Source organism: Phoenix dactylifera, chromosome 15 (assembly GCF_009389715.1).
Source record: "Phoenix dactylifera cultivar Barhee BC4 chromosome 15, palm_55x_up_171113_PBpolish2nd_filt_p, whole genome shotgun sequence".
Taxonomy (NCBI): Eukaryota; Viridiplantae; Streptophyta; class Magnoliopsida; order Arecales; family Arecaceae; genus Phoenix; species Phoenix dactylifera.
This window is the reverse complement of record NC_052406.1, coordinates 9,304,166-9,321,118: the sequence shown is the minus strand read 5'-3', so window position 1 is coordinate 9,321,118 and position 16,953 is coordinate 9,304,166. Positions and strand designations below refer to the sequence as shown.

Below are 16,953 nucleotides of genomic sequence, written 5' to 3'. Positions count from 1 at the left end.
ATTGTTCCTCCACTATTTTCCTAATTATATATCAATTTAGGTTCTAAAATCTATGATCAGTAGACTGATAATACCGCACATTTAGACATCGTTTTTCTTTTCTTTTCTTTTCTTTTCTTTTGTTCTTGGTAAACTGCATTTAGACTTCGGTGGAAGTCAAATGTGGAACCCAATGAAAATTTGGGACCTAGAACCTTGACAAAGTGATGATGAATGGGTCAAGATTTTTGAGTTCTGAGCCCAAGCTCACCAAACCTTGTCCCTCCAGCTAACCCGTAGAGCATAGCAGCGTAATTAATTCCATCGTTGCCAGAACCAAGAGAGAGTGCAGAAAGCCAGCTGGGAAGAGAATCATACTCCAGCCAGAGGAGGGGAACCCCATTAATTATTTCACCCACACCATCCTTCCATGAGTGTTTTAATGCAAAAAGCCACCAGCTTCTAAAGAGAGGCGCATGAAATCCACCAGGTCTACTATGTTATTCCACGCCTTCCACACTTTCACTCCCCCCACATCACGTTCTGACAAAGGTCATGGGGCACTGCCACAGGTAGAAGGGAATGATTCCACTTTTCAGCCTCTTCCTCTCTCTCCCTCTGTCTCTCTCTCAATTACACTGCTCGATGCCCTTCTTCATGTGTCCTTGCTCTCCTTCATAAGTAGGCACCTGCCACCAAAAGTGGACCACAAGGCCTTAGTTCACACTATATGAAGGGGCTCAGGACGGTCTCTAGGTTTACTCACACGGCAAGGATGGGTCATTTGATCTCGCTTCATGTTGTACTCTCTCTATTCCTTCTCTTTCCCTCGCCTTCCCTTGGGAAATTAGGCCACCATTCCCCTCCATGGCATTCACCATTTTGGCCGCCCAACCACCACCATGGATTACCACCAGCAGCACCTTATACTCGTAGTCCACCAGAACCTCCAAAAACACCACCATATGGGTACAAGTCCCCACCGCCGCCGCCGCCGGAGTACAAGCCGCCCATATACAAGCCTTCACCACCATCGCCACCACCGGGATGCGAGTCGCCACCACCTTACAAGTCTCCACTGCTGCCTCCGAAGCCATACAAGCCCCCACCAGCGCCACCTCCAATATACAAGCTACCACCACCACCACCTAAATATAAGCATTTGCCACCAAAGACATACAAGTCTCCACCACCAGCACCTCCAAAATACATGCCGCCGCCGCCGCCACCAAAATATAAACCTTTGCCTCCAAAACCATCCAAGCCTCCATCTGCGACACCTCCAATATATAAGCCACCACCACTGAAATATAAACCTCCACCACCGAAGCCATACAAGTCTCCACTACCTCCAATTTACAAGCCGCCACCACCACCATCTCCCGAACATAAACCTTCACCACCAAAACCATGCAAGTCTCCGCTGCTGCCGCCAACGAAATACAAGCCGCCGCCACCGAAATATAAACCTTTGCCGCCGAAGACGTCCAAGCCTCCACCACCGTCGCCTCCAAAGTACAAGCCGCCACCACCAAAATACAAACCTCCGCCACCGAAGCCATACAAGCCTCCAACAGCGTCGCCTCCAAAGTACAAGGCACCACGACCACAGTATAAACCTTCACCACCGAAGCCATACAAGTCGCCACTGACACCATTACCACCAAAATACAAACCTCTGCCACCAAAACCTTACAAGCCTCCTGGCCCTCCACCAACCCCACTTCCAAAATACAAGCCACCACTACCACCATCACCATCACCAGTATATAAGCCTCGAACACCACCTAAACATGAATATTGCGAGTCACCACCACCATCTCCAGCACCCATGCACAAGCCTCCGCCAAAATACAGGACACCACCTGCACATAAGGCCCCGGCGCCACCACACAAGCCTGGCTACAAGCCGCCTCCACCACCATATGAACCAAACCCTGTTTACAACTACATTTCGCCGCCGCCGCCACACCATCATCAACCAGGAGTCCACCAGTGACCTGGAACTCGCACGATGAAGGGATTCCTAATGGGCATTCTACTAAGCCGCAATATGATCTACCATCAAGCTCTCTCCCACGCCAGTGCCATGGTCATGTTTAAGAGACATCTAGTAATGTTGAAGTCCGGTTAAGAAGCATGTAACTAGATCTTTTGACCATTATGTATGGCACAAGCAAAAAATATATGAATCATGACTTGCTAGCAAAGATGCTGGTTTCATCTGTGTGATGAAATGAAGCGTTTGAAACAAGAGATTTATTTTCAACCGTGAGGCATTTATATCACAAAGCTCAGAACAAACTATCTTAACCCTTCAAATACTAAAACATGCTATAAGATCAAACACCATCAAGGCAATAGCCAACATATCCTGCACGAATTCAGCCCGAGCATTCTTAATGACCAGAAACCAGTGATTCCTTCGTCCTAATTTGTTGCACTCCTGTTAATTAACCATAACCATAATGAGCATACAAAAATGCTACCATCTACTAAGTCCTGCTGGCATCTTTCGACCACTGGAAACCTGATCGCAACATTGCTGCCAAAAAAGAGGTCACAACTAGCTCATCCTGTGAGACCGCCAGGTTTTAAGAACCGTGACTCTGGCTTCAAACTAGCTCAGCTTGCAGAGTCACTGGATTTTGATAACCGCGACACGGCTTCAAACTAGCTCAGCTTGCAAAGTCACTGGATTTTGTTAACCATAACCAGGTTTCAAACCCGGCCCTCACCCAATTTCGATTAGGGTTTCTCCCATCCTATTATTTCATAAAAAAAAAAAAACAAAGAAACCTTTGATGGCGCTTTGTGCTCACCGGAAAAGTGGTTCAGGCTTTTGTGCTCCTTTGCTTTGACAACCTTCATTTCAGATTGCTGATCTCATTCACGTTCATTTTCATCTGGTAAGCTCCTGCAAGCACCACGCAAGTTTCTGCACTTATTTATTTGTATAAATGCACCACGCAAGAATATCTCAGGACCTTTCACAGGTAACCCACTGTGATACACACACTGTTTAACCAATGAATATCACCAGATAACAAACAATAATATTTCGGAAGATTAAGCCAGTATGCCACATCAGCTCTTTTCTTCCAATATCAATGAAAATTGAGTGGTTCAATAATTTACAACTTCATAACGTTTCTCAATAGCATTCAGTTGTCCCGGGCAATTGCAGAAGTGATCGAATCCTATGGGCCACAATATTTATCCATGTGCCATATCAATGTGTTGGAAAGTGGTGATTCAACCCAATGGTCAGCTCTAGGTTGGCAGCACGTCAGTGGAGGTCCACGAAACCACTGGAGAACGATCACTGTTGTATTAGAAATTTCTCCCTTTGTATGGCATTTCCTGTAACATTAACAAAAAATCATACAATAAAGATCAGAAATTATGAAATCATGGCTACAGCAAGGTAAAAGATGATCATAAATGATACATGGCTTCTCAAATATCTTTTTTTTTTCTTTCATATATCAGAATTAAGATCATCAATGGTAAAATAACTAAAGTCCACAATGAGTTTTAGAGTGCAATGATTTTAGAGTTTTTTTTATGCTGAAATATATATGAATTGATATATTATATGGTAAAAATTATGGACAACCAAATATGGAAGTTTATTTCGACAGAAATCACTTAAAAAATCTTGCAGACATCACCAAGGACTTGATAATGTATATAATGATTGCATAAATACATGATTGCAAGCAAATTTTCTTCATTTGAGCTCCTTAATGCATTCCTTCTGAAGCAGAAGACAACAACTGGCTGCATGCAAATGGCTTGAACCAAGCATTCCCTCTAAAGATCACACAGATGTTTACTCATGCTGAGACAGCACTACAAATTTTTAGGATCAATTAAGGGTCATTCTTTACAATCTCAAGTGAGATTGCAAAATTAGAGGATCAACCAGCTAACCAGTCCATACTTAAGTTTACCAACTCTTCAGCAAGGAAATGTTCAACAGATGCCCTCGGCAATGTCAACACGACTCTGTTTTTAATAAAAGAACAATGTCTTTCACTCCAATAGAGTAAAAAGAAATCTGAAACATGATCTCAGCCACCATACATAATTTTGTCATCTTGCTCATTAGTTTATAAGCTGCATTGCATCTTGGTTTAACTATTTGCTATTGCATTTGTTTATAATCTTTTGTTTTGCATTATATTAGTCTCATAATTTAATAATCTAAATTGGTCTAGTTAATCAATGGCATTTGCATTGCATCATCTAACAGAGCATATAGGTTGGATCTTTCCTGTGTCTTATATTGATCCAAAGTCAATCTAAGTTATGATATGGTCATTATTAGATCTAAAATTATAAATAGTAAAGGTAAAGCAGACCACTGGATCTCAAGCTACAACTCTTGAAAGGTATAGCATTTATTATACCCAGAAATAATCAAATAACTTAAATTTGATGTCTCAACAGAAGAACTTTTATTGACTTTTAGTAAATTTAAATTATAATATTAAATTATATTATTCACTTGAAGGTAAATTTACTTGCTTAAAGGTAGGGCCATTATTCACTTTTATAATATTAAATTATGAATATTATCACAGAATTTTGTAATTAATGTGGAATTTTGAAATCATATTGAATAATTCAAGTTTTATGCCTCCCATCATTGGATCACTAGCATAATTAAATGACGGTAACCAACTTTGAAACTCCCTGAACATGAACTACGGAAGAGGTTGATTGTGCTAATTGACCATAACCATTGGGTCATGCATAGAATCACTAAAAATAGAATAGTGGATGCCCCAGTTGCTCATAATTTTCGAGCAAACATAGATCACCTCATTAACTATAAAAAATTACATCAAGTGACAGACTGGCAAACAATCTGGACATCCCTAAGCACATGAACAGCTGTTATACTTAGCTTTAGATGTAGAAATTTCATTGAGTCTTCAAAGACTAGATTCCTAGTGCTCCTGTCCAATTATGATCGATTTATCCACAATTGAAACAATTATTGATTTTTACCGATAATCTTCAATTGCTAGATTCAGAGTTTGTTGATCTTAAACAAGTGGATACTTAGCCACGATATATTCAAAAGATAGAACGTTTATCAACCATGACTATTTTGATCAGGTCATAAAGTAAAATGTAGAGCGAATAATCAAACCTCAAGATCGTCAACAGCTTAACTCAAATTTCAATCACATTATGAGCTCTTCCTTAGAACCATGCATTCGCATATCCTTGACGGAGAAGGGAAAATTTAGAAAAAAATAGTTCATTTTAAGATTTTTATTGTGTTTTAGTATTTTATATTCATAATTTTATGTTGCTTGTAGAGTCCTGGTTTAAGTAGAATTGTTGTACAAGAATCCTACTTTATGTATATCTTAAGCCGGGGACTTCACAAATTTGGATTTGATTTCAGCTAATTTAAGTATCTTTTTATAGGGAAGACAATGTCCATATGGAGACTGGCTACTGAGTTGTTATTTGTTGCGAAAACACCAGTGTACTTGTAGAAAAGAGTAATGAAAAAGCTACTAATGGATCCAATACCTTGCCACTAGAAAGCATTAAATGTAATTTTTATTGCAAGGAAAATTTTTCTTGAGGCCAAGTTCAATCTTAATTTCCCTCTCTTCTTGGTGTCTTGATCTCTGCTTACATAATCATTCTCCACATGCACTATTAACTGAATATCAGTTATGGATCGATTATGGACTCCCTTGTTTAGTCTCAACCCATTTGAACACTATTCCTCCTACACTCCCATCCAAAAAACTAGGTGCCAGATTTATTATACCTCTTGTTTGCCCTTATCAGCAACCGTCATCACCAGTATGAGTCCTCAAGCCCAAGAAAAAAAACTAATCTAGCAATAGCTCCCATACAGGAGAAAAAGAAGATTATCAAAAAACTAAACTGAAATTTAAATGAATATAAATCTTATCTTGTGGGAATGGCCCTTACCCTCCACGCAAAACCATCAAGAAAACTTGAAACCCTGAGAAACCTTGACTAAGCCCTTATGTCTAACAACTAGTTCTAACCATTAAACTGAACTCGTTAAACATATATGTCAAGTCCTTGTCACACAACCTTCAAACTAGATAACTTCGCTCAAATGGACCCTCTGCATTGTGTCATTGAGACACCCTGAAATCAAACATTACAAAATTGAAATAGACTCCTTGATGTAAGCTTATGGTCCCCAAAAAATATATGACTATGCTTAGCACCAAAATAACTATTCAATCAAATCTAAAGACTCATCAGTCTCATTGCAAAACAGAAACGGTTGCACAAAAAGAAGGAACCCCTGTAAATTTGTTCTCCTTAACAAAGGAGAAGTTCACATCATGTCTAAATGGCATATTTACTTTAGAGCTAAAAGTACCCATCTACTATAGTAACAATATAGAATCATATATAAATAATTTCAACTAAAGTTTCAAGGATATATGTATACTAGATTAGCAAGTAATTGATTTCATAAAATTGATAAGATGTTGCACTTCATTATAGAGAAGCATTGCAGATCTTCCCTTCCAATATTTCCTTCTGGGCGCACCTGCAATTACCAACTTGGCAATGACATGATTTGGCAGTTCTAAGATGCTAATAGAAATGTGTTCCATGGTATCATTTTTTCCATAATAACAAAAAGGAAATAACTTGGTGGCATGTTGAAGATGATCAAAACAGTCTAAGGCTTTGACCAAAATTAAACATTTTGAACAAAACAATCTGAGTTTTTGCAAGGACTGAACCAGAACAATCAGTCAAAATCTATAAAATTCTGTTTTGTCCTGTTTCAAAAGTTTTGGCCTGTCTCAACAACAATACCAAGCATCAATCTGGCTGTAGCAGCAAATAGTCACTTGGCCAGATTTGGTCATATGATTTTGCATGTTAAAGGGTTTCAGCTAATTTTCTCAAGAACTGACTGAAGTCAATGGACCATTAATTGCCTGCCAAAAGGTATGGCAAATTCAAAAATAAAATTTGATGGACGTATCTTGGTCTTTAGGACCGTCATGTTTAGTTTATTTGTTAATAGTAGGTATATAATAATAAACAAATGACCAAGATTTTGTAGGAAATTAACGACTCTTTGAGTACATGAATTTTATAGAAAACTAATAATCCAATCATTAGAAACAAACTATTTTTGGTAGGATCTGAAAATTTTTGGAGGCGCACAGTGACCACATCTAAAGTTCCTACTTTATAAATATTAATGTTAGTTTATTTCCACAGCCGAAATTTTGTAAAAGGAAAATTATAATTACATGCATTATAAAAGAGTATTCACTATGAAATTGATTTGCTAGGAGGAAACACTATTAGTGGTAAAACCAAGAGGAAGAAACATAGAGATAGCTCACAGCTGGATAAGTTGGCATGTAATAAACTGGCCGAGGCTGCCCAAGAATCATCTGCTGTCCATACTGCAAAAGATGATATTGATGATATCAGTACCTCCGTTCGCACACATCAGGCAAGTAAAAAAAATAATGAAGTTGCAATCCTCATGCATAGATTCAAGTTATATTATAAAAGTTCAGATATAGGCAGATGGCATACCAAAGGAGGACCATTTGGATGGATAAATGCTTGGGGAGACTGCAATTGTGCAGCCTGTGGACTGTAAACAACAGGCTGGTGCCCACCAAAGGTCGGTCCAATCTACAAAAATCATTCCATGTTAATAAGGGGTCTTGTTGTGACAGAAATCTAAAACTGCAATTCAAACTACAAACTACAACAGAAGGCAAAGATGAGCCAGCAATCAAAGAAAAGAAAGTATAGATAGAAATAGGCAATCTGAACTTCTACTCGAAGAAGGGAATGCAAGAAGCCAAAAATGAATCATTCCCCATGAAACTCTGCAAGAAGTACACCGAAGTTCAATACTTATTTTGGAAAATTAGTAGCTCACAGAGACCATTAGTAGGGGTGTAGATGTAACTATTGGTATCCATCAGGGAGAGTGCCAAATCAGTATCAGTTAAGGAGAGTATAAGTTTTGGCAGACAGAATCCTCCTTTAACAAATTAAAAAAAAGGTTTCTCTAACAGCTAATAAATAGCTTCTGGAAGCATAAGTGGAAAAATAAGACTAGTAATTCGACTCATGAGTATTGTTATGACCGATCTGCCAAGCCTCTGCCACAAGTTTAAAAGAGTAAATTCCAAACAACATCACCAAACAGGTCACCAGCATACATAACTTGCAAACAGGAATAAGTGATGAAATTTAATCAATCCTTTTCAAAGCAGAAATTGATAGTAGAACATGACAAGCATCATATTTGTACAATATATGTTAGACAACATCACGACTAATTTAGCACTCCACTCCCAGTTGGAGAAGTGCAAATTTCTCGCATTAATTTGGGACATCAAGTTGCACGACATGGTGGTATGAACATACAATGCACCGTAAAGGTGGGTCAGCGGGTCGACCCCGAAGCAACTGCAGTCAAACCATTAATCTGAAACGTTATAAATAAAATATTTTACACTTTTCTAGAGCCTGATTCTATCCATATCATTGCCCTCTGCCCCCAATTTCCCTCAATCTCCCCAATCCCTTGAACTTTCTTTCATCTAATCTTTCAAGAACCTGATGCCAACAATAAACAATGGCAAGGCTCCTCCAGCAAGCCAACCAACCTAGGCCATCTTGGACCTGCTACTATGCCTCTTTGCCACCTCCTCCATCACCCCTCCCCCTCGAATGACCACAACTTCGCTGCCTGCGACTAATGGTGCACCTCTCTGTTAAGGTGCCCACTCCCACTCCCTCCCAAGGATTGAAGCATTGGTACCGAGGGTGGCACTGGTTTTCCTAGGAATGGTACAGTACCAACCCATACCATACCATCTCTTAGGATGGTGGTGCCTATTGATATCTTAGAGCTATTCAAATTGAGGGTTTTTTGTTCTTTGTTTTTAATTTTTTTGAGGTTTGATATACATATGGATATTAAGTGGATCTTGTTTTCTTTTTTTATGCATAATATTGATATGAATTGAATTAAAGTTCATCTGATTGTTTACCATATTGATCTGATTGACATTTGTTACTTTATAGCAGAATCAACTGCGAGAGCGAACTGCCTCCAATGTAGGAAGAAATTTTGTTCCCTAATCCCTGTGACTCATTAATAAAACATACTTTGACAGATGGATGCAAAGTTCATAGATTTGTAGCTGGAAACTTCAACATTAGTTTTCATCGGGTTTCCAAATTTTTTTGGTTGAATAATTTTAGTATGTTTCCTTTCGTTATTGAGTCAAATAATTCTATTTCTACTATAATTTTGTACCGAGCTTAATGCGCGATCGATTTGTCTTTCACACTTCACGCTGCATCAGCCAACATGGGCCTTCACCTTTTGATGAAAAAATTGTCACCCTGATCAGGACGGGTATCCTACTAATTGTCCCAGCCGGTACCCATTGAGACAACTGGTACATCTTGATTCTATATTGTTTGGTATCCCAGAACTCATACTGGTGCTGATTTCATGTCAAAACAGTACAATGCAACTACCATCCCATTTCACCAGTTTTTGAAGTCATGCTGCCTCCTCTCCTGCACCCACGACAACCATGCGGCAGATCAAAATACTAGAATTTTGATTCCCCCTCCTCAAAACCACTAGAAGCCATCGTGGAAGAAGATAGAGAACCCAACAAGGGGGCAAAGAAGAGAAGGAAAAGGTAGGAGGTAATAGACGGGATGAGGACCTTGCTTCGATGATAGTAACAGCATTGGACTCGAACTACTCCCCTTCCCCAATCCTCCTGGCCAAGTCCGCCACCCTGAGGGTTGGCAACACCACCCTCGCACTCACCGCTCCCAACACTGCCCACTCCTTTACCAGTGATGGCGTCCCCCAGGGCATACACAACCACCTATGGTCATTGATTTAGATGGGTTGAAGATTGTGTTGAACTGAAAGAGTCACATGGGTCAATAGGTCAGATCAATGGTCATCCGAGTTTTTGAGAAATCCACATCTGGGATTGACTTGACCAGTGTAGGCTTACAAGTCATAGGTCTAGCACGTCAACCTGCTCAACCTGATCAGATCTTAAAAAATGGATGTTATTTCTTTACATATTCCATTTTTAAAAATATTTGAAAAAAATACCAACCAAAATATTTACCCGTGTACGACAACTTCATTTTAGAAAATTGCTAATCGAGGCCTCAGATAAACAATAATTTGGGCAACAATGAGACTTTATATATGAAAGGGCTAAAACTAGTTTGCACAAAGATGGAGTAAATAATAACATTATATACTAAAACTTGTTTTAGTAATTTTAGTAGAAGCAAGACTTGATGGAAAGGTTGTCCCTAAAAACTCACCCCCATGCCCATGGATATGCCATGCATATGAGGGGCAGCTGATATGTTGCTGGCATAATAAAACGATCCATCAGATACTGGTGTGTGCAGCCTTACAGAAGCAGATGGCATAAAACTTTTAGCATTAGGATTGAGCTTGAATTCCTGCACCACAAAAACAAAAAAAAAATAAACTACTACATAAAACATTTAGAGGCAAAAGAAAAGAAAATAGGTGCCAGTTAATCAAGTCAGGAACCACAGCTTGTAGCAAAAAATTACAGTCAAACTTGGATTTCAAGCATGGACAATGATCACACCTTAGCATTAGGATTCAATGTTGACTTTTCTGAAGATAATGATCCTACTGATGAGCTTGGTGATAGACCAGGACCACCTGAAACTGAACCAGCACCTACACACTCAGAAGTCGATGATGTAGAACAACCAGGTCGTGGAGAGGTATTTACAGCTTCACTAGCAGAAGACAATTTGCCAGATATTGCAGAATCTGAAGATTCACCAGCTGGACATTTATTTACTTGAACAGAAGATGAAGGATCATATGTAGCAGCACTAGGTGACAGTCCTTTAAGATGTGTTGATGGGTGTACATCTGCAAAACATGCAGAAATTTGCATATGGGAAGACATAATTATATATTTGCAAAAGCAAAACTAGAGCAACACTAAGTTACAGAGGAAAAAAAGTAATGCGCAGACAGGTATAACTGCATAATAACCAACCCTGCAGGAAAAATACTACTTGATACCACCTGCAAAATTTCCAATCAATATATTTCAGAATGGTAGCTACATAGTGTACAATTTTGTACAATCATATATATGTATATGTGCATGTGTATACTTATATGTGTAAGTATGTTGGTATCTATATGTGTATACACATATACATACATACCCACATACGAGTTGCACACTCTAGCCCTCTCCCCATAGTCAATAAGGTAGGTGGGAATAACATTAAAATCACAATACTCTTAATTAACAAGTCGAGTAACTCTTGTTGCTGATAAACCATATGATTTCAATAAACTGACCAAAGCAATAGCGAGAACTGCTTTACCATATCTTCTTTGTTCAAAATATCTAAAATCATGCAGTACAATTTTTTCCCATAGAGGGTCATGTAGGCTTTGCTGCAATCCTTCCTCGCAAAAGTTTCTTTTAAGGTTTTAATTGCCTTTTTTTCTATCAACTATGTGCAAAAGCTACCCAGCACTCCTCTTAGTAGGTCCATCTATGACTTTTTATAAGCATATGTAGGTAAAATTCGTGAAAAAAATAAAAATTCTACAACATAATTGAAATTTCCATCTCCATATGCAATGCTGATGCCTCCAACCCTTATTTTGCTCGGAACCTTTTATAATTTATAATATATTAGCACCCATTACATGCGATGCATGTAAGCGAAAGGTGTAGTTCCAGTGTTTGGGACATTTTCAGACTAAGGGAGAGTGGAGTCGATGCAAGGGTGGAGTCACACCACCGAGCATTCGCAATCTAATAGCAAGATGCGCAAAGCCCATAGTTGACCTCATAAACTTAACATAAAGCAACATTTTTTAATATGAAACCCTAAATTCTAACATTGGAAACAAATTTTACATATAATAAACACATAAAAGAATGGAATGAACTTCTCTCGAGTTTTAGATTTAATATAACAACCAGCTAGCATAAAATATTTTTCGGTATCCAAAAACCAGTTTCTAAAGGAGTTCTGCATACAAAACTCATCATAAAGTTAATGTTCAGGATAAACTGTTTAATTAGTTAAGACGTAAGCTGTATCTCAAAACTGCAAGTTCAGGTGAAGAAAACAGTGTTTATTAGCTTTTTAAACTACAAGGTCACCCAAAACAATCAATTATATTAATACTAACCAAACATATATATAAAAGCAGAAATGTAAAGAAAAAACATATTAGACTTCTACTGACCCTTGGACTTTGATGTTTGAGCCTCCTCAGAAGCCTGAACAAGGTGAATAAATGAGTCAGATGCAAGTGAAGAGGTGAAGATGTTCATGTATTTATCTTCATAAAAAGTAGTGCTACTCAACATTACTTACAATTCTATCTGTGCACCCATTCAGCAAAATCTTTTCTGCATCTTGATCTTTGGTCGTCTTCTCATCCAATCTAACATAGAGAATGCAAAATTGAAAGATTGATGTGATAAAAAATATAAAATCTCCATCCTTGATAAGCTCATATATGATTGCCAAGCTAGCAGAACAAAAATAGGAAATTTCAGGAAAGAAAAATAACAACAATAATAGTTAGGCTGCAAACCTGTTCTTCTCATCCATGAACGTGGAACTCTTTACAGGACAGACGGAGGTTGGCCAAGTAACATGGTCAGTGAAACCAGAAACATATACATCCTTATCAGCAGGTATTTGAGAATCATCATCCTACACAATACAAAAAATGCAGAAGATTCTGCTCATCTAAGATGATATTATTTTATTTCATTTACTAATCATTATCAAATAAATAATCAAAGAAAACCTTTGCCACTTATTTTCCTGGATTTGGGTCTAGATGTCAAGTGTTCTATACCACCATTTAAGAAACATTATAAAAAGATTACATTTTCTTAGTCCTTTAGAGTTTCTAATCAAGTCAAATCATAAAATCAGACTATAAACACAGTATTATTCCTTCACAAATATACAGAATCTGAGGAGAGTGGTTAAATGAGAGAAAAAAATGCAAGGTTTAGCTGAATAGTTTAACAGTTTAAACTACCATAAAAACCTACAAGTAGAGTTGCAACACTATTTTTCATACACACAGACACACACTAATAATAGCAAGCACATATAGTGAGAGAGCTGAGAAATCACAACTGTAAAACCAAACTGTCATAGAAAATCCATTTTGACTTGTCACAGGATGGGTTGACAATTAAAAAAGTTTGGAAGAGCCCATATTAACTTCTCTATAATGTGATTCAAAAGGCCATATAACCCACATTATTCACAAGGAAACAGCATGTAGCTCTTCAAACATTTCAATAGATAGGGAAGAGAGAGGGAGAAGATACTCAAAGCCATACCGCTGACGAGCAGGTAGATGATGCCTGGGCTTCACTCTTAACTTTCTTGCTTAAAACCTCAGAATATGATCTACCGATGACAGACCCAAAGGAGCCTCCAAAAGTTTCCACATTGCGAGCATCCAGAAAAGAGCTTTCATTTTCTTCATATCTGCCATCATCAACTTCCCTTCGTACCGCAGAATATCTGCTCTCCTCGTCAAGGTCAAAATCTTCATGGAAATAAATACCTCTTTCCTGTTGAATGAATTCAAAGAAGTTACATACCATTAACATGCTAAGAAGCATGGCCCATTAAAAACAGTCACTATGGATGTTACAGAAAAGTCACCTCAGCTAAATGATGATCGTGAGTTTCTTCTCCCTCAATTTCTCTAGCTATTCTTGAAGCTTCAATTTCGAGTTCTCTCATTTGAGGACCTCTCTCAAGCTTTGTTGTGTAAAGCTCCTCATTGAAGGTACTCTTTACTCCAAACAAAGTTTTATTTGTTTCAAACTGATCCCAGTTCCTGATTTAGTAGGTTTTTTGGAACAAAGCAGTCAAATTAATTACAATAAAGTTAGTGACCTTACAGATGCTAATGAATTGCTTAGGAAGGCATAAAATATCAGGTAAATAAAAAGAAGAGTAGTCCAATTTAAGATAGATGGCGGACATATAGAGGTTCTCAACTTAAGAAAGAAAAAACTCTAGTTTTTCTAAGAAAATGCAATTCTGAAACTATGTATTGCAAGCATGCCTTATCTAAGAAATAACAGGAAACTGGTAAACAATTGAATTCATGCTTGATAATGCATATAAAGAACGAAGTGATGCTAAGCACATAATCCGAGAAGAATCCAAACATTAAAATTTATTTGTGATTGGGTTAATGAGATGCACATTCAAAAAGAAACATATAAATTGGACAATAATTTAAAAGCAAAACTTATAAAGCCATCATAACTTTAAAGAGAAAAGGGAGGCATGCCGTTAAGATGATGCAACTAGTTACATGAAGAAAATTCTAGCAAGCTGACATTCAAGTTAAAGAAGTTACTAATGCCCACCTATTCCAAGTTCCATCAAATATATTCTCCAATTCGGGGCATGCTGGATCATCTTTGTCAGGAATCCAGCGCTCTAGCTCTCTCTCCACCTCCACATGATGAGGATGAGAAATAACAGAATCTATCAAGAGGTCATTGCGCTTCTCCTTTGCATGCCCATTCACAAATTCATCACTACTTAATGATGCATCCTGATATTTGATTAAACATCAAATGCACCATTATTAAAATCTCTACCAGAAGTAAGACATGTGACATAATTATACAACAAATTGCTAATAGAAGTAAAATAAAAGAAAAATCATTTAGCTGTTTAAAGTTACAGTCCAAATCCTATTTGCGTAAAGAGAGTAACTTTAAAATGGGCTCAATATATTATAATCAGAATTCATAAAGAAGATGAAATAATAGAACATCACAGACAAGAAGCTAACAAAACCTTTGCAAAAATATGGACAAGTTCTCTTGAAGTTATGATCATAGTCTGAGGTTTTTTAACTGCATCATTAATCTGCTTCTGCTCCCTGACAGAACCATCCTTAATCACTCGAGCCATTTTCAAAACAACTCCTGCAAATAATAATCAAATATTTGATGGAAATGCAATATAAGGAGGTGCTGACAGCAAGAACGAGAAGAACATTTGCTTTGCAGGCAAAACAAGAAAGAAAAGTATCTATAATACTATCTACATCAAAATCCTTCCACAAGGCAGAAGCATACAACAAGCACATAAGCATACCGAAATCTTTGTCAGCACTTGCTGAGTGAAAAATTCCAGATATTATAGACCCATTTTTCAAAAGGACTTCCACATGCTGACCAATAAGACATGTCGTGATGTAAATTAGTCGATCATGTAAAGGACCTGCAACGCCTCCTACTTGGCTTCCATTTGCTAAACCTGTATGAGAAGTCTGTTAGAACTAAGAATAGGCAACACCACAAGCAAGACTTGAATAATATACATGAATTACCAAAAGTAGGAGAAGTTGGCTTTCCGGAGTGCATCCTATTAGTATCCATCCTGGCCCCCGTCTCTCTGTCAACTCTCCTACGGCCAAAGCCATTGGAAGAAGATCTAGTCGGCACAGCTTGCTGGAGATTCATTGTCGACTACAGATTCTGACCGAACCTGGAACTATCATAAGATGATTCATCAATCACATCTCAACAAAATCTGATTCTGATGCAAGGAAGATAAAGAACAAGTATTTACAAAAACCCTTTTCTGCTTCGAAGAGTGTGTCACTCATGAAGCGATTCGGGAAGAACAACCTTTCTAAATCGCCAGAGCCTGGACTAAGAAATGAGTAAAGCCCTTCGACAAACACTTTTGGTAAGAAATATGAAGCAAAATACTGGAAACTACTGGAGAGGATCTCCTCATACCAGCATAAATTGTCAGAATACATCAACAAGTGATCAAGAAACTAAAAGATTACATAGCTATTTCCAACGGGCATGGATTCCTGGAAACACGGATCATCAGATGCTCAAATAAGCTTGAAAACCCTAAAAACGAAGCAGAACCTCGGCACCACGGTTGCTAAACACTTAATTAGAGGTAATACCAGAGTCAACATAGAGGGCCTACAGGCTGGACCGAGAGCGGCCCGTCCCAGCCCGATCAAAACTAGGGCGCACGTCCAGACCAATCCATGGTCGACGGAATATATAGGGTGAAAGGGGCAGGCAGCGGTGATCTTGAGCGGAAGCAACGGCCGCCCGAATCCCGGCGTAAGGGGATCGATGTAGAGAGAGGGGGAAGAGAAGTAGGGGGCGGCTTACCAGATCCGGCGAGGGCGTCGTCCCTTCGGTGCACAGCCGGGGAAGCTAAGGAGATTAGAGAAGGAGAACGACGACGACGACAGCAACAACGACAAAGGGGCGGCGGAATACCAGATCCCGTAAGCGGCGGAGGCGGTGGTCCGGGCGGGGACGGGGACGGGAACGGGGACGGGGACGGGAAGGGCTTTTTTTTTCTCTCGGGGGACGGTAAGTGGGTGATTAAATGCAAGTACGTTCGAATGCGTGTGTTATATATATATATATAGATAGATAGATTCAAGAAAAGCACGGTGACTATAAAAAATAATGATTATTGTTTAGATATTTTACGGTTACTTTGGCTATATCCAGAATAATAAAATCATTAGATAACTATTGATAACTATTTTACGGTTATTTTGGCCATATCGAAAAATTTTCTCACACGCGTCCCAAATGCATGCAAGTGTGCAGGTGTAAAACTAAATTCCCTTCCGTTTTTGCAAATCAACTTGACTATTATCAGTTTAATAAGTCAAATACTAACTTAGCCCGAAGCACTAATACGATTGATACTACGAGAGCACTTAGTTTGGCCTTTTGATCCTATATTATATGATGGATCTCGAAAGATATTTTGGTTCAGATGTTCGAACTAGTCATTAATAGCCATGTTAAGAAAGAGCACTACCCATCGGAA

General features: G+C 38.5%; 2 protein-coding genes across 3 annotated transcripts; one reads left to right on the top strand and one right to left on the bottom strand.

Annotated features, from left to right (window-relative positions):
- The first annotated feature begins 699 nt into the window (after positions 1-699).
- On the top strand, positions 700-2,248 carry LOC108511253 (extensin-1-like). Its single transcript, XM_017842439.3, has one exon. It carries the CDS (start codon positions 710-712, stop codon positions 1,976-1,978), a length of 1,269 nt encoding a protein of 422 aa, XP_017697928.2. The 5' UTR covers positions 700-709; the 3' UTR covers positions 1,979-2,248.
- Positions 2,249-2,903: 655 nt separating this feature from the next.
- Positions 2,904-16,486, bottom strand: LOC103705780 (polyadenylate-binding protein-interacting protein 4-like). Of its 2 annotated transcripts, none has more exons than XM_008789634.4 (15): positions 16,275-16,486; positions 15,461-15,624; positions 15,226-15,387; positions 14,923-15,053; positions 14,484-14,674; positions 13,765-13,942; positions 13,434-13,670; positions 12,665-12,786; positions 12,442-12,511; positions 12,311-12,344; positions 10,665-10,960; positions 10,366-10,509; positions 7,567-7,668; positions 7,368-7,430; positions 2,904-3,342 (listed from the first exon to the last, which is right to left on the bottom strand). In XM_008789634.4, exons 2-15 carry the CDS (start codon positions 15,591-15,593, stop codon positions 3,313-3,315), a joined length of 1,893 nt encoding a protein of 630 aa, XP_008787856.1. In that variant the 5' UTR covers positions 15,594-15,624; positions 16,275-16,486; the 3' UTR covers positions 2,904-3,312. The 2 variants fall into 2 exon arrangements, with proteins under 2 accessions (XP_008787856.1, XP_008787857.1); XM_008789635.4 differs by having other exon boundaries at positions 15,461-15,618.
- Positions 16,487-16,953: the final 467 nt, after the last annotated feature.

Bases quoted from the DNA above. Each gene is read 5' to 3' on its own strand.
- LOC108511253 (XM_017842439.3), top strand. From the start codon at position 710: ATGAAGGGGCTCAGGACGGTCTCTAGGTTTACTCACACGGCAAGGATG.
- LOC103705780 (XM_008789634.4), bottom strand. From the start codon at position 15,593: ATGAATCTCCAGCAAGCTGTGCCGACTAGATCTTCTTCCAATGGCTTT. The intron at 14,675-14,922 runs GTTTTGTTAGCT...ATCAAATATCAG, and splicing joins TTGTCCATATTTTTGCAAAG to GATGCATCATTAAGTAGTGA. The intron at 3,343-7,367 runs GTGAGCTATCTC...TTAATGTTACAG, and splicing joins ACATGCCAACTTATCCAGCT to GAAATGCCATACAAAGGGAG.